This window comes from Wyeomyia smithii, chromosome 3, assembly GCF_029784165.1.
Source record: "Wyeomyia smithii strain HCP4-BCI-WySm-NY-G18 chromosome 3, ASM2978416v1, whole genome shotgun sequence".
Classification (NCBI taxonomy): Eukaryota; Metazoa; Arthropoda; class Insecta; order Diptera; family Culicidae; genus Wyeomyia; species Wyeomyia smithii.
In genome coordinates, this window is record NC_073696.1 from 250,651,064 (window position 1) to 250,674,405 (window position 23,342).

At 37.1% G+C, this 23,342-nt stretch overlaps 1 protein-coding gene across 12 annotated transcripts in view; it reads left to right on the forward strand.

The window, feature by feature from the left end:
- Nucleotides 1-23,342, forward strand: part of LOC129727800 (putative transcription factor capicua) — a 109,450-nt gene that overhangs the window by 38,194 nt on the left and 47,914 nt on the right. For all 12 annotated transcript variants that reach the window (XM_055685996.1, XM_055685984.1, XM_055685985.1 and 9 more), the window contains one exon: nucleotides 14,421-15,155. In XM_055685996.1, the coding sequence (XP_055541971.1) occupies nucleotides 14,844-15,155 (312 nt within the window). In that variant the 5' untranslated portion in view covers nucleotides 14,421-14,843. The remainder of the gene's footprint in view (nucleotides 1-14,420; nucleotides 15,156-23,342) is intronic.

Sequence of the window (23,342 nt, forward strand, 5' to 3'; positions counted from 1 at the left end):
GTGGTTATCCTGAAAATATGACTAACTATAGACCAATTTCGACAATCTCGATTTTTAGCAAAATGTTTGGAAAGTTATTAACAAAACTTGTCACAAACCTCGTGAACCGCAACAATGTTCTGTATAAAAATCAATTCGGATTTTAAGAGGATTCTAGCACGGAACCAGCATGCATTGAATCAGTAGATGATATCCTCAACGCGTTTGATTGAAAATATATAGTAGGTAGTCTATTTATCGATCTACATCAAGCATTCGATACAATTGATCACGCCATACTCGCATCTAAACTGGAACTACTAGAAATGAGAGAATTAGCAGGTGATTCAATCACAAGTTATTTACTATTTAAGTGATTTCTCAGTTTGTGTAAATAAGTAACTTGCGCAAAAGACTGCCGATTGCTGTTGGTGTGCCGCATGAAAGTAGCTTAGGTCACATGCTGTTTTTGCTATATATTAACGATATTGGAAACCTTCCTCTGAAAGGAAAATTAAGGTTGTTCGCTGATGATGCAGCGTGCTTCTATAATGCCAAAGACGTCTCTGCTATTCCAACGGTCGTGGTTGTGCGTGTTGCCAAAATTGAACAGGATCTGAACCATAGATTCCTATTCATGATTGGAGCAAAATTGATATGATAGATCTTTTTACATGGATTAGCTGCTTTCGCAATTATTTCCAAATGAAATATCCAAAGCATAATACATTTTGAAAGTATTAACTTTATTGAAGATTCTGCCTCGTTGCTTATTTTTATATATAGCGTTATTTTTATATTTTGAGCGATTCTGGCCAAAAATGCGATCCACTCCCCGCAAAAGGGGGATGATCAGCGAGATTTTTATATTTTGGTCGGTTCTGACCAAAAATGCGATTCTCTCCCTGCAATAGGGGGAGGATCATGTTAATTTTGTTGTTAATGTATCTCTGAGTATCACCTACACTTTTGATATTACGTTCAACAGGTTTCAAATAAGTTAATCCTACGTTGAGATAATCCTTTTCCAGTATTTTATTGTACGGGAAATGGGGCAAAATTAACACGTTGCTGACATTTTACGTGAATCAGATACCTACCAGTCAATTTCTGAGACTCTTCCTCAATATCCTTCAAAGCTCTACATACTTAATATTACTTTGCTCTGTGAAATATATAATTAAAACCATGCCAAAACTACTTTCGTAGAATCATCGTTTTGATGTCAGTTTTTGTCCGGTTTAAAATCTGTTTTTTAAGATGGGTTAGATAATGCTATTATGTGGACAAACTCCTAGAATTTTGATATTTCGCTTTTAAAAAAACATTGAAAATTTTCGATTTTTTTTTAAATCCAAAACTGCGCCAGGTGAAATAGGCCCAAACTCGGGGAAATTTGTTTTTGCATCGAAATACATAAAAAAAATCACATATGGAAGCTCCCTAGTAACAATATTGGTTTTATCAAAGTTTTGTGGTGCTCACCAAAACAGTTTTGTTACTTGGGCCAAGACAGGAAAAAGTAAAATTTTGTTGCATTGTGTAATATATACCGTGAAATGAGATGGAAGTAATCATCTCAAAATTTTAACACCATTGCACAATGGTCCAGAAACAAAATTAATGGGAAATTTTGGGTCTAGAGCTCTATAGCAATATTTTAGAGAAAGACTTTCTACTACAAAATTGTTACGTAAGATAAAGTGCTTGTTATGAAATTATGAAAACAACCGATTTTTATGGAAAAATATATTTTTCACTCTAACTTTTTCATTTCAATTTTCACCGTAAAACTGTCTTTGAACGACTTTTAGAGCTTTTTTAAATGAAAAAGTTTGCAATGCTGTCATCGTGAATATCTAAATTCCACTGAATAAATTTTTAAAAATATGTTATTTTTCATATTTGAATTTAAAATTTCTAAATATGACAAAAATTTCAATAATTTTATATTATACATGTAAAGCACACAGATTTTTTTTTGGTATTTTTTCTGAAAACTGGAAATAATTATCTTCAAATTGATCCAAATGGATCGTAAATTGATCAACTGGTTCGAAAGTTACGAATTTTTCAAAATAAAATACATCGAATGGAGCCGTTTTTATGGTCACCCTATTTCGAAACTAATCGCCCTAACGATGAACCAAATGCCCTAACGTCCGATGGCCAAATACCATTCGTGATGTTTTTTTTTTAAATTCGGGTCATGTCCCGAGACCAGAATCCAAGCTCAGACACCGTTTTATATCCAAAATGGCTACTTTCGGTTGCCGGTATACAACCTAAAATGGTCAAATATTATCCAAAATGTATGTGTATTAGGGTGGGGAAAAGTGATCGATTTTCCAGAACCAAGTTTTTTAGGTTCCTTTTGGGGCCCCAAACAACCCTAAACTTACCGGAAGTCGATTGGTTTTGTCTCCGCTTGACGCATTGCATTTCAAATTTGTATGAAAATTTATATGGGAAAACCTACTTTTTGCATTTACCTTTCTAGAGAGCTCAATAGTGATCTAATAATGCAATACATTATGTAAAAGTGTAATATTTTAGATGCCTAACAACTTTGCAGAAGGCACCGAAGAGCTAGGATGTTCCTAAGAAGAGCTATAGCTGTTCAAAGTTGAGTATGTCAATTTAAATGCAGAAAATCTTGTTTTCTGCCAACATTACCAATGTACTGGCGCCGGTTGGATTCCCATCAGAAATAACCTGTCGTAACGAGTTTATACACTCAGCTGGATCAAACAAACAAAGTCAGGTCAATATTCTAGTCGTAAGTAGAATCTACAACGTGTTTTAGAGGTTACTTCTGATGGAAATCTGACTAACGCCGGTACACTGGCAGTGTTGGCAGAAAAAATGATTTGCAACATAAATTTCGACATACTCAACTTTGAACAGCTCCAGTATTTTTTGGGACACCCTAGCTCTTTGATGTCTTCGGCCAAGTTGTTAGGCATCAAAAAACCTACCATTTGAAGTCATGAAACCTATGGTTTGAGCCACTTTGAGCTCTTTAGAATGGAAAATGCAAAAACGTTGGTTTTTCCATACAAATCTCCATATAAATTTGAAATGCAATGCGCCAAGCGGAAACTGAACCAATCGACTTCCGACAAATTTAGGATTGTTTTGGGCTCCAAATAGAACCAAAAAAATTTGGTTCTGGCTTTCTGCTATCAGGTTTCGTTTTTTTTTTTTCATATAACGATTCCCCACCCTAATGTGTATTTTTGTAATCGGGATAATGGTGACTAGTCGGAACAACTTCAGATGCCAGGAACTGGAAAATAGTTTCTGGAGAACAGCCTAAAGTGACGAAATAAGTTGAAGTTGTTCCGTACTTGCAGAATCGAGATGATGTTCAGATGCTTGAATTCGACCACAATTTGAATTCCAGGGTAACTACTTTCGATTTCTGGAAAACGGTCACGAATGGTCAATTGCCATCCAATATGGGTATTCCAGAACCGGGATGATACCCACGGGCCGTAAATCAACCTCAGACACCATTTTGAATTTCTAGATAATAGAAGGGCCAAGTCATACTCAATGGGGCCAAGTCATACGGCAATACCGGAATCGGGATGATGCCCAGAGAATGGAAATCAACTCCAAACGCAATTTTTGATCCAATAGAACGAATTAAAATTTGTGGTATCAAGCCCAAAATGGCCAAATACTGTCCCATATAGATTTATTAGAAAACTAAATGATACTTAGAGTTCGGAAATCAAATTTAGACTTCATTTGGCAATCCGAAATTGTGACTTCTGGTCGTAAAATTGCCATTTCCAATCTAGTAAAGCTCTTTCCACACTGTGCGTTTCAAGATTATACCTAGATGGTGTATTGAAGTAATATACGAAATTTGACATAACATTTGTGAAGTAAATTGTGTTAGAGAGGCAGTAGAATAAAGTCACTTTTCAATTTTTTTCAGTTAATTATTTTTGTTCCCAATATGTTTTGCATTTTTTTTCCTTTTTCTTATACTGAACTTGGTCTGAGGCAATTCGTGCTGTTCTGTTTATTTATCACGGAAATCAGATGTTTGGAAACTAAGAAGAGTGGACATTTGTACGGTCGAGAATTGAATAAGCAATAACTGCTAAAACGTGTAAGACGCTATAAATTACCATTTGGGGGGTGTCAGGAAATGACATGCAATATTCAAGCATCAAGGTATGATGATTTATTCTCGTTGGCCAGCCATTTGGTAGACACTCTGCGATCAATTACCTATGTCCAACAAATTCAACAGAATTTATAGAAACGTTTATAACGGGATTTTATTGCTGGTTCAGCTTCTTGGCTTGTAGAATGCGACAATCAATAACAACGAAGATGGCTCTTTCAATAAGACCGAAAATAGTCATTTTTAACATCTCTGCGATGCAGAGTTCCGATAAGTGTATTTATAAATCCACTGACTTAAGCGCTATTGTTTCAATACACACGTAAGAGTCATAAAAACTTTTTAAATAAACACGGACAGAGCTTACTTTGTTGTGATGGTCTTTCTGAAAAGAAAAAAAAATGCCACACATGACAAATTACAATAAACACAGCAATCGTACGTTCCGTTGGCGACAGTCAACGTGTTCGCCAAATTGCGGCAAATGCTGTCGCTGCTTATTATGTTCATCGAATTTGATTCTACAAACACAAAGCTGTTCAGTTGTAATCGCGATGCGACAGAGTCGGGCAGAGAGATAGAGCGCGCGCGCGAGAGAGAGAGAGAACGAGAGTCACCTTCCGTTTCTTTGTTTACTATCCACATTGGGAATATTTTTCACATTGACCTTGCGCCCACCTAGTTTTACAACCGAAATGACGTTGAACCTCGGAGCTTGCCAGCAGCTGCTGTAGCATCACCATTACCAGCACCGCGCGCCGCCTCCACCAGCACATCACCAACAACCGGCACGACTACTACACAATGTACTTATTGGCAAAACGCGCTCGGAGAATGTACGCTACCGGAAAACCCATGTGCACATGTCGGAAACTTTCCCCGGCCAATTGGAAAACATACACACAGCGCCACTCGTTGTGACTACGAGATGGAGACGATTTTGATCAGTTGTTCGTTAGTCATTTCCTGTGGGAAAAAAGAACGCCTGTAGCGTGACATATTGTTGATAATTTTAGTTCTGATTTCTTCGAGCTAGCCCCTAGAACTTCCAACAGTTCGTAGGGTTATGAAATCTAGAGTATGTTGAACCGAAGGCCATTTCCCTGGCAGCGGGAGACTACGTCGTACGCCAACACGTGACGGAGCCCCCCGTTTACGAAGCCCAGCCTCTTTAATTTATACATCTATAACGTATCTAGGTACACATGAATGGGCCAACACTCTCAGGGCCGAGCCTCGAATCGAAACCCGCGACGTTGACGCTTCTGGTGTAAGAAATTATTGGCACTAGAGAGCGCGGACGCGCTTCCCGGCACAGTTCAGTGAGCGTCCGACAAATACGAAGACGTCGCTTTGTGGTGCAACATCTTGAGAGTGGTCGCTATTTCTCGCCAAACATGTGAAAAGGGCCCATGTGCCATATGTAAACAAGCCAAATTTTCTCGTTTTTTGATCAATACAAGCGAAATCTGCTCTTACCAATGAGATTTATTGATAAAAGAACTCACTTTTTATCAAAAAATCTTATTTGTACGAGTAGATTAAGCTTGTATCCATTAAAAACCTTAAATTGTGGCTTGTTTACATATGGCACATGGGCCCTTTTCACATGTTTAGCGAGATTTGGTCTCTCGCAGGAGTCGTCGTCGCCGTATTTGCCTGTGGGGTGTTGTTCCTTTATCTACACGGTAGTCGGCAAAGGGAGGAGAGACAGAGAGAGCGAAAACATTTTGCTTGAATGGATACTAACAGAAGCGTCGTCGTTGCTGAGGCGATTTGCTGCCGACGACGCGCGGGAACAAGTTTTGCTGAATGAATTTTTCGTCGGGCAACATCACAGTAGGAACTAGGAGAGTAGCACATTTCAAACCAAACACATTCACAAACCAGCAGACCAAACAGTCAAAGTGGTTGCACAGCTGTACGTGTGCCGACGTTTTGTGGTCAAAAAAAGCAGCAATCATTGTTCGCTGGAGGAGAGGCGATTGCAATGTGTGTATTGGAAGCTATTTATATCTGCTTTTCGATAATCTTGAGAGTCTGGTAAATGGTCTAAGTATAGAATGATTGATTATCCAACGTCTGAATATTACGCCATTTCCGTTTGTGATTCTAATCTATTACGTTCGCAACTCGTAATCATGAATTACCAAAAAAAATTAGAGAATCATATCATAACAAACTTTGTATTGTCATAACTTCCTAAATTTATATGAAATGCTTCATATTACATTTAAAATTACACCTAAAAATTAGGTAAAAAACTGACAAACACTTGACAAAAACTGCAAAAAAAAATTAACGCAATTTAAAAATTAATGTAAAGTATCAACAATAACAAAATTTTGAAAGTATCAAAAATGCAAAGCCTTAAAATTAAGAAAAACAAGTAAAAAACACATGAATAAAAAGGAGAAACGAATTTCACAGGATATTATGATTTTCCATATGGCATTGAATCGACGAACTTTTCAGGCCAGTTTAAGAAATAACAAAAAACCTATACGACCCGATAAAAGGCGTCAGATTTATCTGGAATATTCAAATTTTTAAACATGTACCAAGATAGGCAGATTTGATGTCCAATTTTCCTGACTTTTCATAAATGATCCAGATTTTATTTACTCTGTCTCACAAAAATACCATCACTTCAAATTTGGTCACTTCAAATGTTGCGTACGGCGTATCTCAAAAATTTCATCCGAAAACATGACCACATATTTACCCGTCACTGCTACTCACTATGCAATAGTTGAGCAGCGCCCCGGTTGCTATGTAGTTGCTCTCTACGGAAAGGGGACGGGAACGTGAAACTTAGCGGAAATATGTATAGCAAACAATGCAATTCTAGCTGATTCTCATCGGTCGTATAATTTGCTGGTCAGAGCTATGGATTGTTTCGTGATGTGGCGTTACAAGCGACTGACCTGAACTGCCGCCGCGATCCATTGTCCGTGTTTTTAGTCGTATTTTTTTTTAATTTTGTTTTGTTAGCTCTGTGCCACTGATGGAAGCCAAGCTTAAAGAGTTTGCAGTTTACATATGCTGAACATTATTCACTACTTTTCTGCGTATTCAAAACACGTTGCACAGTCACTAACTGTCCCGCTTGGTGTTACCACCATTAGGTGGGAGCAATTAAGTTATGTATTGGGCAAAAGTTTTATCATGAAACTCAATCTTAATTGTCACAGCCAGTTTCTCTCGTATCCGTGTCGTCTTTGACTATTTAATCGATTTTAGGTTCATTAATTTGAACTTCGAGTCGAGTGACTAGTGAAGCAACTGGTACCTAATTAAAACACTGTTTGCTACGACTTCTTTCCCGTGGTTTTCTATTCAACACCTAACAAAATTATACTAAGAAGTAACATGTTTAACCAAACGATTTAGATAGGTAGTGGATTGGTGGTAATCTTACAGATCATAGTTAAAAGACAAGAAGTTGACGATTTTAATGTAGAAGATTTCTCCCGAAAAAAGTGAATACTTCCCGTTTCAGACGTCATTTCGACCGAATTTGTAGTTAGTTTGATTTTTCAAGACTCAGGAGAAAAAAAAACATAGTTTATGCTTTGTCTGGCAGGAAATACCAAAAGAGTGTCACGAAATTCAAGAACTTCAATACTAGAATAGCATTCATTCCGCGTTTTAACAGTAAAAAAAGGCTTCTTGTCGTCAGACCGCTTTCATTTGACATGGAATTCTGTGCATAAACAAAGCGCATATGTTTTTGTGTAAGGACAGAGATTTTTTTTTTATTCTCGCTTATTTTCCGTCGGTTTAGTTCCGCCACTGTTGTGGCCAATCACCGACGCCCAGGGAGGCGACTCCACACCCAGGACCCTAACTCACGACCCGTTTATTAACGGACCGGCGCCAACGGCTTTACTTCCTCATGCGATGGAAGGCGTGATCCCAGAGATTTTTCGCCTCAGAATCTAGACCAGTTGGGTTGGTTGTGAGTGGATCACGCCACCACACAACCATCGACACCTATGTCGGCGGTGGGATACGAACCCAGGCGTCGAGCGTGGTTGGTGGAGACGTTACCAACCACACTAGGCCCCCGCTAAGGACAGAGATTATTATCAGCAATAGAAGCAAAAAATTAGTGCGCCATAAAAAAAAGCACAGCAAAAAAAATGCTATATTAAAAAACATGTTTGATTAGTTTATTAAATTAGCACCAAGCTAGTTCTAGCTTTATTTTGTAATATGTAAACATACGGGAAATAAGTTGAAAACTTTTTCCCGATTATCGGGGATTCAATTAACCGAAATTAAAAACTCGATCATCCGGAGTAATTTTGTTTTGCTGGTTGTTTTTGATTTTTTTTTCTGGAATTTGACCCTCACTACCCTTTAGGCATATTTGTTACCATTTCTGTCCCTTCCGGCATGTTTGGGACATGTCAGACTTAGATAACACTAATCAGTGTCTAATTTTGATTGCTTCTCAAAACTTTACCCCTTTTCCCACATACATAATGAATTGACTTGGCCACGAAGTCTTATATAATTTTCTCAGCTTTACATTATTTGCCAAAAGATTAATCCGTTAATCATGTTCGACGCCAAAGGAATTGTATTTTACAATTATAATCATATTGACATTTGATCTTAATAAGTTCTAACAGTATTTCTGAAGACAATGTGTGCAGCAGGGAAAGATTTGAACGGAATCTCGTCAGGATGCGGTACATTCTTCCAAATCTGTATCATAATTCCAGTTCGCTTATTTTTCGCTTTTCCTACTGCACACATTGTCTGCTTAATGAACTTGAATGTTAACGGGTAAAAGCCGTTGTTAAAAATACACATTTAGTTCGAAAACAGTATTCTGAAGAACAACCATCTCTCTGATTTCGATTGTTGTTTAATACAAAACAATCCTCAAACTATTTATAAAGAATGCTTCAGCATTGGTTGAATTGATAACGTAATTTATTGGGGATTCGAAGCTAGCTCATTTTTTTTTACAAATTGTTTTTGGTTCTGCGCACGCCCGTCTTCAAACAATAGATAACAATCCTTTTTAAAATTAAATAAAGTATCGAAATCACCTCGCATAAACGAGCTACTGGAATCAGAAAAACACTCTTGGGAGGCGAATCTATCCGATAATGAAAAACTGAGATTTTTACACTTCATTATATAATTCGCTTCGACCAGGCTTGTTATTCTCCTGAATATGTGGAAAGAGGAGTGACAATATTCACCGTTCACTTCATTTCCAACTTGAGCGCTGCGTATAGCAATTTTTTGCACTATACACACCACACCACAGCTGAGCGAAACAAGAAAGGTGATTCACTCTGAATGAGAAAAGCTGTTCTGAAACAAGTCTCACAAATTTTTTATCTTTATCAAAAGCTGTTGTTTTTCCAACAATGGTTGTTACTATGCTGTTTGATATGGGTTTGATAGTAGTAGAATCATTTTGGTTATAATTTCTGTTATTTTAACACCTAACGGGATCAAATTGAAAACAAAACCTGAAAGAATTTTCTTATAACAAACAATTTACCTGGACATGATGGCTGCGGTCTATAAAGTGGACCACGGGATACTGCTTGATGGAATGCTTAGGCTCGGTTTAACATCGGAATCCGTACGCTGGTTTAAGTCATAATTGACTGACCGTAGAGTTTGTGTAAAAGTAGGATCTATTGTTTCTGACCGCTTTTCCAATATGTCAGGAGCTCCTCAAGGTAGTAACCTGGGTCCACTACTCTTCTCTATCTACATCAACGATGCTGCTCTTCTTTTGTCACCAAACTGCCGGCTGTTCTATGCTGACGATACGAAACTGTTTAAAAAAATGAAATGTTTGCGTGATTGCATGGAGCTACAGAACAACCTAGACACGTTTGTGAGTTAATGTGGAAGGGACTGCTTAACACTGAGTATAGATTAATGCAACACAATTTCTTAAGCGTACGCAAATCGAATTTGCATATTCCATAGAAAATCAGCATCTTCTCCGTATGAAAAACCTCGAAGTAATTTTGGATCGCGAACTAACATTTAAAAACCATTATGACAGCAGTATCGCTAAGGCTAACCAACAGCTCGGATTTATATTCAAGATTGCTGATGAATTTCCTATATGCTCTTCGCTTTCTACCTTGGCGGGATCCACAAAACCTACCACCACATGAATACCGCTACCGACTTCTTGGTATTCAACCATTAGAACCTCGACGACAAATCGCACAACTGCTGCAAAACTATTGACTTGCCACATCGACTGCCCAAGTATTTTGATCCAGCTCATTGAAGTTGATCTCATGTTCTTATTTTTAGTGGCTTGGAAAACTTGATTTCTTATGAAAATACGCCTTCTTTTGTTAGTTATTCGCGAATCTCCAGTAAACGTAACGGTACCTTTTGCAATATTCATTCACTTTTTTTTCATTATCATCAGTTTTTTGATGTAGACTTAAGTTTTACGGCAACGTAGGGGTGCAATCATCGATAGCGTCACTTATATTGTCCACTATCAAATGCTGAAAACTCAACAGATTGCATCAGACTTCCTTTACTCGACTGCACAACAAGATGCCCACCGTGTGATTTGTTTTGTCGGATTTAAATTGAGTCGTTTTCTGCATAAGAAATAATAAAAGAACTCTTCGGCAAATGGCATTCTGCAACACCGATTAATTAAATAAACTTGCCAGTTTTATTATTGTGGCACACCTATGACACTTTTTAGCGCCCCAAAACTTTTCAATAGAAGTAGTTAATATATTTGTGTCATTCTCCTGACAGTGCTTACAGTAATAATAACAGTCCTGTTTCAAAACAAAATTCCTTTTTCAAAACAGAACTATGCCCCACCCACACTGTTTCTAAAATCCTTGATTTCGAGGCGCTGGGAAGTACCATTGATGTTGTCACAATAGCGGCACCCGCCAGGACTGTAAATTTTCTAATAATTTTTCTACTATTTTCAAATGCGCGGGATGATTCTTGTTTAATAATTAAAACTAGCTCGATAGTTAAATGATAATCGTATTTAGTGAGGAACACTTCTATTTCAGGGACTTTTAACGCCACATTTCTAAATTTGCAAGGTAGGAACATTCAACATTGCTTCAAGAACGTGCCTGTGGTCCTGAGAATGACCGTCTATAATTTACACTTCGCAGGAAGTAATCTGCTCCGTGTTATAGTGCTTTTGTCTTCTCCTTCAGACTTAGTAACCTACTTCCTTACTTATCGACCTTATTATATCCTCCTGCAATATATCACTCTAACAGCATATAACGTGCTATAGTCTATGATATTATCGAAGCTTTAGACAAGTGATTAAAAAGTCTGGAGGAGAGTTTTATGTGGAAGAGCCTGAGAATAAACCCATACTTAAAAAGTTCTTTTGTCAACGAATGGCTTGACTCTACTAAGATTCTTGTCAAAGCGGCCTCTGTAACCTTTCGGCTACGAAGCTCTACTGCTTAAGTTCAGCTCTAGCTTCGAATCCAGCGTGCTGGCTAACTCTCCTAGCAATAACAAACGTACGGATATCCTAACTAAGCTACTTTGCGTGATTGTTTATCTTCGGAGCCGGACATGCTTGTTAACGGTTATACAGTTGACGAAAAACTAATATACTTCGCAACCAACGTTCGTCTGTATACCTACAAACAGTGCGCCACGCACTCCGCAATCTTTTTTGAATTCTCTTATTCTATCACCTACGCTGCGCCGCCTTATTGTGTTATTCTTTTCCGTAGGTACTTAAGAAAATCACACGGGATTTTTGTCAAACAGGTAGCAAAGTCAAGACAAAGTCCCGTTCATTTCGTGTCGAGCTTTAATTCCTGGTAGGTCGAATTCATCGTCTGCTGCGTAATGGAAATTATACGCGTTGGTGCTGCAGTACTTGTCGATATGGCGGCTGTAATGGAGTATTTTACTGCAGAAATGCTGTAATTGGGGACGAACGCTGCTACAGATAATAATGAAACGAGGATCATCTTGCATCATCTGCAATTGGCAATCCGCAATGACGAGAAGTTGAACAAGCTTTTATTGAGCGTCACTGCTTACTAGAAAGGTGTGCTGCCGAACATGGAAGTTGTTCTGCTCCCGAAAATAATGGGAAAGAAGGCTTAATTCGATTAATTTCTAGCTTTGTAACAACTGAAACCAATCATCCTTTCAAGAACAACCACTTGTTTTCTATTGAGGCAGTAAAAATGAGTGTTTGCCTCTAGTTAAAATTCGAAATTTGAATTAATATTTCCATCTAGCTGTTTTGTTTTGAAGATGAAGTGATACTTCAGCAACTTTTAACATTATATTCGAATGACTTTAATTCATCTAAACAACGCTTCTTTGCAAGGTTACCAATCATTTAAGAAAAAGAGAGTTGAAGAGAGTTTGTTATTATTTGGATAGGGCTAACGTAAGAGCTTCACAATACAACTGTGATAAGAACGGACACGTAAACGAGACCAGACAGCAACACTTTTTGCTCTTACTTAAGCAAGTAGTAAGTAAGAGTAAAGTATTAGGAAAGAGCAAAAAAAGTTGATGAAGAGAATTATAACTGAAATTCATAGCTTTTTATCATCAAATCGTTTAACCTCAATCATATATAATGCAAAAAAAATACATTAACATCAAACAGACTCTCATAATTCTACGTTGACATTTTGGTCACGTCTCATAAAAAACCTTTTCAAATAATTTCACATCGGAGAAACTCAGTTCAGAAAGTTATTTGGCGTGGAAGCTGTCACGGGTAGAGTATGAAGTACGTGTTGCATCGGCACGAATATTTTTTCGGAATATTTTCGGAGTGACTGAATTTGGACTAAGTGTTGAAAGGGTTAGAATGAAAAAAAATTGTAAAATTCGTTCCATTTTGTGTGAAAACAAATAACAAAATGTAAATAAAAAGTGGAGAATTAGTGCCACTTTTTTTTATTTCGTCTTCCAGTACATCTATATTCACTGCTGATGATTATTAGAAAATGATTTCCCTAGCATTTTTTGGCACAATATGATTTTGCAATAAAGAAGGTCATAAATAGCCGTGAAAGAATCATTAAACTTTATTTCCTGACATAGGGGTGCAAAGTGATTGCGATAAACATCACATGGTGAAAGCTTGTTTATTTTTTGCTTCGGAAACAAATTCTTTTACCACAAATATTCACAATATAAGCATTTGATGGTATTTTATATACTAGAATATGTGTGAAGTTCAGATCGAAAAACCTTCTTCTTCTTCTTGGGTACACATGTTCCCAATATTACCAATGTTTTGATGAAATTTAGGCAGCTTGTTCCTACTTATCATTCCCCTGTTAGCACGTTGCACGAGGATTGGACTCTAATTGTTACAACATATACTACTAATTTGCAGCCGCACGAGCAGCCAATCCGTGGAAACAAAAATCACTGACGTAACCATTTTTATTAGCTTTGTTCTAACGTGTGTAGCATGCCTGCAAACTTGATTAAATTTCGATACAAACTCACAACTGTACAGCATTTTTCGTGCTCTCCGTCTGGCTGTCATAACACATTTTTCCCGTCCATCTTTCTATTCGGTGCTGCCGCCCTCACTCGCTACACACATTCGTTGATAAAGTTTTTCATTCATCGTATGAATGACTTTGACTTTAGTAGACCTCGGCTGGCATTCGTCGTTCGTCGCGCTCGCCGACGCAAGTCCGGAACCACAACGAACGCTGAATGCTTCGCTGGCAACAGGCAAAAAGTACAACACCCGATTAGCGATGTGCGTATACATAGGGCGACCAGCCTGCTCTCGGTCCAAGTCCTAACCGGTGATCTAATCGACCAGTGATGGGCACCTTCACCCTTGCTAAAATGTGTACCTGTACCTTGACATCGGCGGATTGACTGACGGCTTGTTTGTTTCAGCTTCAGCACCACACCGCCAAGCGTATACCGTGGATTTGACATTTTAGAAATGTTATACATACCCACATTCAAAACAGCGCGGAATAAGCTATTTATATGTGTATAGTCACACCCGTTCCCGCAGAGCGGAAGATTAAATGCCGCTTAACGCTTTTATTGCTCGCAGTCCTCATTTTGCCGGAATACAAATCTGTGTATGATTAAGAAATAATTCGATCGTTCTCGCAAGTTCCAAAAACATCACCAAATTCAAAGTGATTTTTTTCGATTTTCGGTTGTATACTTTTTTTTTTCCTTTGCATTAGTCTTTTCCGATAGATTCAATTAAAATGACTGTTACATCATGCACTAACCAGAAACGATTTTTTCTTCTTTTCCCGATTATTTCCAGACCAGTGCAACACTAACCAGGTACTCCGAACGGGCCAACGCAGCACGAGCACGGACGAGTTGAGCTTTCAATCAGTTCGCCTTTGATGTGTACTTTGAAGATTCGAACCCGCTGCTGGAGTGCTGCTGGCGGCAGCGGTTGACAGAGGAGCCGAAAGCCGAAAGTGCAAACGAGCAAAAAGATTCTTGCGGTGCCCTCTTACCATTACAGCCCCTCTCCCACCTCCCTCTCCTCCTTCTTCCCGCGCACAGCATGGGCCGGGAACGAGAAATGGAAAATTTACGTTTATTAGCAGCAACAGCAGCAGTGAAGTGTTGTGTGATTTTTGTTTCGTTGTATTGTGAACGATAGTGATAGTGGAAAAGAAAAGGCAAAAGCAAAACCGAAAAGAACAACAAATCTTATCATCGCCCAAAGCGTAATATGCATGTATCAACAACACACTCAACAAGCACGAGCTACAGCAGTAACAACGGCAGCAACAGCAGCGAGCGAGGTGTGAACTTAGTGAGTGACTCTGCCTCACGAGCAGCAGCAGCAGCACCCGGTCCCGTGTCGACCTCGGCAAACCCGGACAGCAGTCAGTACCGTTACCGGCGACAGTCGACCAGCAGGGCTACTCCCAGCGGCGGTGATGATCAAGGTCATCAGCAGCAACAGGAGCAGCAGAAACCACATCCACAACATCATCATCATGGTGCAATCGTAACTACAGAATGTGATACTGAAGCGGAGGTGAGTCACAATCACATCCCGGCCAATTCAATTGCAGGATACTCTGTTAGTTCGCGCCACGCAATCTGCCTTCTCGGGCAGGGTTTGTAGAAATTCTGCAAACGACGATTGCAGGGCGCGCGCGATATGCATGGCGCAGGCAAATTGTTTGCGTTTGTCCTCTTTCGTCGTCGCTCCGTTCACGTGAAACTACCGCCGCGCTGTCGCCGGTTGGTGATAATCTAATTGAAGTCGGGAAACGGCTAGAGCGGATGACACTGTTGATCGAAAAGGCGGCCATAGTTTCGAGTACCTCTGCAAATATTGTTTTAAATAATTACCGAATATTTATTAACATTTTATGATTATTAAATCACTTAAACCCCTTAAAAGCCATATTACCTTTGATTGAAAGGAACTTGAATTTCTTTCTGATTGTTACTGATTACATGAAATGTGGAATTGAAACAGGGGTTCGAGTACGTAAACAAGTGTAGAAAAAAATTTAGAAAGTATTCACCTCTTAACGCCGGTAAGATAAATGATTAGTTTCTACCTAATTCCTTTTTATTGTCATATTTTAATAATTCAACAATATTGGTGGTTATTACGGGAGTCACTTCACGGTGAAATCTGAGTGAAGTGAACAAAATCCTATCACGGCACTCACGTAAGTGAGAAAAACGTCACAAAGTGACATCTGCCGCGGAATCTGGATTATTATGAGTGTCATATAAGTGAAGTGAGAACGGAAAAAGCGACGTTTCGCGTGGAATTATTTTACGACCATTTTGAACAGTGAAATGATTCCACGAAGATGCCATAAGTCTTAAAGTTGATTGATTTGTGATCTAATGGTAAAAATTAGATTTTTTCTTCAGTAACGAAACGAATCAGAATTTGATCCGTGCCTTAAAGCGGTCAAATTTTCATTTTTTTGCCCGTTGAAAAAATGCTAACTAGTTCATGAAATTTTCGATACCGAAAAAAAACATTTTTTTTGATGCCGAATGTCTTAGAAAAGCAGAACACGTCAAGATCTGGTGTTATCTAAAAAAAAACGGAAAAAACGGAAAAAACGACTTTCTGGGACTTCGAGATTTTTGAGCTGGGAAACAATCTCATTTCACTTGTCCAATTCTCAATTTCACTTCACCGTCAATCTCACTCCACGGAGGTGATTTTTATCACCTCACTTGAGGTGGAATCGGGAATAGGTCTAAAAAAGTAAAGTGAGCGTGAGAGTGAAATATTTTTCACCGTGAAGTGACTCCCGTAATAAGCACCATTGACAATATTTTGTTTTCAGTTCAGTACTAGCTTCCTTCGTGGCATAAAGTAATAAATGCTACTGAACTTGAGCAACGAAAGAGTGATGATCAAAATAAACGTAATCTATTTCCAAGTGATAGCGGCTAAACGTGTGGTTTAGTGCCGGAATAAAAGAGGAAAAATCTCACCGTTGTTATCTCTTGGTTGAATAAAAAACAGTTTCAAATTTTTCGGATTACAAATTTTAAGGAAAAAATGTAACAAAAATCTTGAAACCCAATAACAAAAATTTGATCTGGCTGTTCGTCTGTCAAACGATTTGAGAGATTTTCATTTTAACGAAAAGGTATATTTTTATATATTTTTTCAAATCTATATCGGAGCTATTTTGGTGGCATCCATGAAGTACGTCACGCATATAGGGGGAGAGGGGGTTATGAAAATCGTGTCGATTTGTGACATTGAGGGGTGGAGGGTATAACGTTGGATGACGTCACATGAAAAATATTTAAAGTAAAAAAAAAATACTGAAAAAATTGTTTAGTTTACCTCCTTTTTATTCGAAACCTCCTGATTAATATTCAAACTGAAACTAATTGGACAAAATGAATAACAACGAAGAAAATTCTTCCGAAACTGGTTGCTTCAAAGAAAGCATCAGCAGGAAGTCCTGTTTCCCCAAATGGGTCCGACGCAGTGTTACCACATTTTCATCTGCAGCTGCAAAATCTTTTTCATTTCTACCATTCCAGACAAAAATTTGTACCAAAATCTATTCCATTGGAACATAGTTGTTTGTTTTGTAAACCTGTGGAAAAATACTTCAACGGCGGTCGTTAATTATTTTGAGAAAACTGTGACTGCATTGGCACTATTAATATTAGTTTTGAAGTACAAGCTCGCTTGTCAATGAAACATTAAGATTGCGAGATCCCGTTTATTGTATCGCTACTGAGTCTATTACAAAGTTTAGTCTAATCTTTTCTAGCCATTTGAAAAATCTTTACTTATCTGTACATTTACACAAAAATTCATAAACTATACAGTACAGAATCTGTACCGGAAATGATCCGACGAGCACTTGTATCACTATCCAACACTAATAAAATAGCTCTCTAGAAATAATATGGCACCGAAAATAGTCAAAACGTAATCTAGAACCCATTTACGGCCTCTGGATATCATCCTGATTCAGGAAATATTCATATGGTATTGGGTCATTTTAGGCAATTTTCCAGGAACCGGAAGTCATCTTCTCGAATTTCAAAATGATGTCTGAAATCAATATTCAGGAACCGAGAGTTACAACTAGGGTTTGCAAAATCTCCGGGAATTGATTTCCCAGGAAACGGGAATCAAAAATCTCATATCCCAGGAATTCCCGGGAACCGGGAATGGAAAAAAATTCTGAGCAAAAATTAGATTCCAAATAAAATCAATTAATAAAAGGTATGAAATAATCGTTTACAATATCATTATCAATTCGCATAAAAAACTTATTCAAGTTCACTCCAGAAATTTCTGGTCGACTTTCGCCTCAAATGTTAGCAGAACAGTAGGTTTCAGGATTTTTATTTCGTCAAACAATCGCTGACAATTTCAAGCCCAAACAATGTAATTCCCTTCTGTAAAATTTTGATTAAGATCGCTGAATCACCGCTGGTGTCTGGTTTCTAGAATACTTCTAAATCACAGATTGCAGCTCTTGCTATATTTCATTAGAAACTGAAGTGTTCAATACTTTTAGTTTGTTGAAGATAAAGCTGAGTGTTAGGCAGGCAGGTTTTAGATCATTTGAATGCTTTATGTTGTATTTATGTGAAATCGCGGCCACGACCCAAGTTGAACTGAGTTTTATTTATTTATTTATTTATTTATTTCTGATGTTTTATTTATTTATTTATTTCTGGTCGCATTGATTTACGGGTTTCAACTGTTTTCATCAATTCACAGGTTTCAAAAAAAAAAAAAGAAAAATATCAAGCTACAATTCGCTTAGTAGTGAACAAACTAACAAAAAAAAAAGACATCAGACGATGCAAATATTTGCTTAATTTTTCGTTCACTAAATATGACAGCATATATTTTTAACAAATAATTTAGGCAAATAGTTTGATATTATACGGCAAGCAAATATTGATCGTCATTTTGAGCAAATACTTGCTTCATGTAATGCACACTTTGAAGCTGCTTTACACTTTCACGACGTAAGTGTTGCGTTTTGATACGATATTTAGTTTTATTGCAATATTGTATGGGAAATTTTTCGAGCAGCTCGGGAATCTCGGGATCCCGGGTATCAATATTTCTATTCCCGGAATCCGGGAATCCCGGAAAAAGGTAGTTCTCGGAAAATCGTTCCCGGGATTGCAAACCCTAGTTACAACCATGGATACAAAAATTGCGGCCGTGGTTGATTTTTGGTCTCGGCATCATTCCGATTACAGAAATGTCCATATGGTCACTTTTGAACTTCGAAATCGCTTCTGGAGTAGATTTTTGGTCTTTGGGCGTCATTCTGATACCCATATTTGATGGTATTTAGCCTTGTTTTCAGTTCTGATTGGTCGAAATCTGCGTTCAAAACAAGACACATTCTTGCCTTTCTCCTAGAAAGGTATAGCAATCACTGGCGAAACCGAAGGTATAAAAGTGCTCCAAATGGCCGAATGGCATATATCACTCGACTCAGTTCGACTCAGTTTGCTGCATGTATGTGTATGTGCAACTTTTCAATCTCACTCGATTTTTTCGAGATGGCTGGACCGATTTTCATAAAATAATTTTCAAATGAAAGGTCTAGTTGCCTCATAGAACGCTATTCAATTTAATGTAATCGGATTTTTAGTTTGTATGTTATTCAACAAAATGGGGAATTCACGAAAGTTCATTATCTCAGAAACTACACAACCGATTTGAACAAAAATGATTTTAAATGAACGAGCTACCTAAAAAACCCTTAACTTCTGTTTTTCATAAAGATTGGACATGTGTTTCAAAAGTTATGGAAAGAAACGTGTTCTGAAGACTATTTAATCTAACTCATGTTTCTCAGAGATGACTGGACCGATTTTCACAAAATCAGTGTCATATGGAAGGTCTAGTTGTCCCATAGGACCCTATTGATTTTTTTGCAATCGGTCTTTTACTTTGCCTGTTATGTTTAAAAATGTGAAATCCAGCTTTGAAAAGAAACATATTTCGAAGACTACTTAACCTCACTCACCTTCCTCGGAGATGGCTGAACCGATTTCCACAATTATTGTCAAATGAAAGGTCTAGTTGACTCATAACACCATATTGAATTTCACTGTAATCGGACTGTAACTTCGTCTGTAATGTATCGAAATGTGAAAATCACGAAACTTCACTATCTCAAAAACTACACAACCGATTTGAACAATAGATATCAGATGAACGGGCTAGTTAAGGGTTAACTGACGAATTTTATAATGATTGAACACGTGGTTCAAAAGTTGCGAAAAAAAAGTCATATTTGAAATAGAAAATAAAATCCTGCTATAAATAATCAAATCTAAAATGATATTTTATCGAATATGTAATATATAATCGAGTCTATATATAATCGAGTCCAACCTAAATATTGGTACAGTGAACTTTCGATTATAGCACGGTTAAAAAAAATTCGCGTCATATATTTGAAACATATTTATTTCATGTTATGTTATTACACAGTGCAACAAAAATTGACTTTTTTCTGCCTTGGCTTCTATATATAATTTTTTGTGTATTTTTATGCAAAACTAAATTTCTCCGAGTTTGAACATATTTTAACTTAAGGGGCAACAATGGCGCCATTTTGAATTTTTGAGAAACCGGTAATTTTTGATATTTTTTCGACGTCATTTTATTTTAAGACCAAATATCAAAATTTCAAATATCTGATCAACGTAAAATGTCAGCAGGTAAACCTATTTTTGTATTGTAGGGGAGTTGGAACAAAATCGACATTTTGCTAACGTTTTACGTAGATCAGACACCTACCATTCGTTTTCTGAGACTTTTTTACTCAAAATAAGATATAATTTGACTACCACTTTAGGATATTAGCGAATTACCATTAATGCTCAGAAATAATCGTTATTATTTTGCTTTGTGAAATATATTAGAACTATACCAAAACCGGTTTCGTGGAATCCCCGTTTTGAGCTCAGTTTTTGTCCAATTTAAGATCTGTTTTTTTTTTTTTAAGATGGATAAAAAGATGCTAATATGTGGACAAACTCTTGGAATTTTAATATTTGGTCTTGAAACAAAATGGCGTCGAAAAAACCAAAAAAATACCAGTTTCTCAAAAATTCAAAATGGCGTCATTGTTGCCCCTTAAGTTGAAATACGATCAAACTCCGGGACATTTATTTTCGCATCAAACTTCATCAAAAAATCATACATAGAAGCCAAGGCAAAAAAAATGTTGCACTGTGTTATTAATGTATGTTCTTATGTGTTTGAATGTTATATCTTAAATGTTAGGTGGCAACATAGTTTTACTGTTGGCTACCAAAAATTTGTTATTAATTGTGAAAAATAAATCCAGCAAATATTATGAAGGTGTAGATTTTTTCTAAACATTGAAATGCTCGTGTAAGTCTATATAAACAAACAATAAGTTCTAATGAGAGAGGCTGGGTCTCGCTGCTAGGTAGATTAATTTGGGTTTTTTCAGTGCAATAGCTAGCCACATAAAATCACAATTTGCCTCATGTTGGTGGATGCATAGCTAATTTTCCAATTGATTGCTGCAAGAATAAATTAAACCTGTTGCAAACTGATTGAATTATGAGCATTAGAAATTAGGCTATTTTCGTAATGCTCACGATATTTTCGCTATTTCCTCAGAACGCTGCCATGAGACTTAATTCTACGTCAATATTGATCATCTCTGTGGCATTTATGTTTCACTCTAAATATTAACACAGGAACGTGAAATTTCAATAATTTTGGTCGCATGTAGTGTATTTTTAGTACTTTTCGAGAACCATTGCACATAACCAAAAAAATATAGGAGATAAAAATGAACTTTCTTTAATAAAATTGTTTGGGGCCATCCACATACCACGTGGACAGATTTTAAACGATTTCGTTAAAGAAACATTATAGAACATTGAAAAATAGTAGAAAATCACTATTGAATTTTATAACGAAAAAAATTATTTAAGGTGACATCTATAGAATGCTCCACAAAAGTCCATTTGAGTGGGAAAAGAGAAGTACGATGTCTTTGACAAAGTTGTTTCGTGAAGAATGGGCTACGAATTTGCCAAACAAAGTGAATTTTTTTATGCAAAAATAAAAAAAAAATAATTTTGTTTGGCAATTCTGAGTGGATTAATTGCAACTTCTTTAAAATGAAGAATAATTGATGGATCAACAATGATGAAGGCAATTTCGATCGAGTTTTTGCAGCTTTGGAAACAGAATGAATAGGTGTGAAGTCTTCGGCAAAATTGTCACAAGTACTTTGGTTCATTCAAAAGAAATATAAATCGTAAAATGAATCTAAAAAGCGAAAAAATATATTTTAAAATCTCCTATGATGCTCTCTCTCATCCCCCACTTTAACCGTTCAGCAAGGCGGTATCCAAGACACGACCGCACGGTTTACGTAGGACTATGATAGAATTATATTTTATTTTGATTGATAGTTTATTTGCAGTACCCTATTTTAGAAGACAAATTATTCCCTTTAAATTGATGAATTTCTCGCATCATTTTTTTTTTTTCAATACGCATCAAAGTAGCCTCCCAAGTAACAATCTCACAGCTTTTTGGCAATTGATTTGAAAAATAGGCATGCTATTTTGCCTACAGATTGATTTTGACCAAGCAAAGCATTGATGGCTCATATATTTGTTTGAAAATGTTTTGAAGACTTTAAATAGCTCTGCGATAAATACCAAAACTTTCTGAGGTTGAAGATATGATCATCACGGACAATTTTGCCTCTATAAAAACCGCAAGTTTATTAGAGTAACATGCAAAAATACTTGGTATTAAAAAGATCAATTTTAATTGGTTTGCTTACAAAGTTTTAGGGGGTGATGTAACATTATATTGTCACATTTTCAATACAAGTTATAGTCACTCGTCAAAATATCAACGTTTGCTGTGTTCATATTCTGACAAAATAAAATAATAACTCAAAAACCCAAAACTTTGTTGACATCGTAACTTAACTTTCTTTTTCATCCGGTTTCGAAGTCGCACAGGCTCTCATCTCACGTGGTAATTACCGTACAGGCTGTCACAACACGGTTCTACTGATGCACCTTGACAACCCCATCAACAGGTTCACGGCAGCTGGTCTTACGCGTAAAAAGCAAACATAAAATAAGTTCAAAATGACCAAAAAGTATGTCAGATATTTTCAGTTTAACAATTCATCAACATTGAATTTTAGTACATGTGGTGAACTATTAGATTAAAAACTTAGGTATTTTTTCTAAATTACATTACTTCATCTTTTACTTTGAATAGTCTCAAAACCTGGTATGGCAAGTATAAAAAAAACAAAATTCTTACTCTTGAAGTAACAAAAACTATTGGGCAGTTTTTCGAACATAAATTCAGTAAGCCTGAAGCAATCTTAAAACTTTTACTGTATGCAGTAAATTGTTTTCTTTTGCCTGGCAAAGCATTTCCCATTAACTCGTATCTTGTTCTCGATCAGGACCTAATCTTGTGTGGAGCCTGGTGGTGGTGCGTCTTTGAAGCGAACGTTAAACTTAGCCTTCCTTCGTCGTCTTTTCCCGGTCAAACTCCGGGAGTGGAAATAAAAAAAACACACACAATACACTACTCCACTATCGCGTTACCGTATCCAAAACCAAGGGTAAACCCGAAGAAAGTTGAACCGCGGGTGATGACGGCCTGAAACAGGTTTTTTTTTCTCATCCACGTCTCGCTCTTCATCTT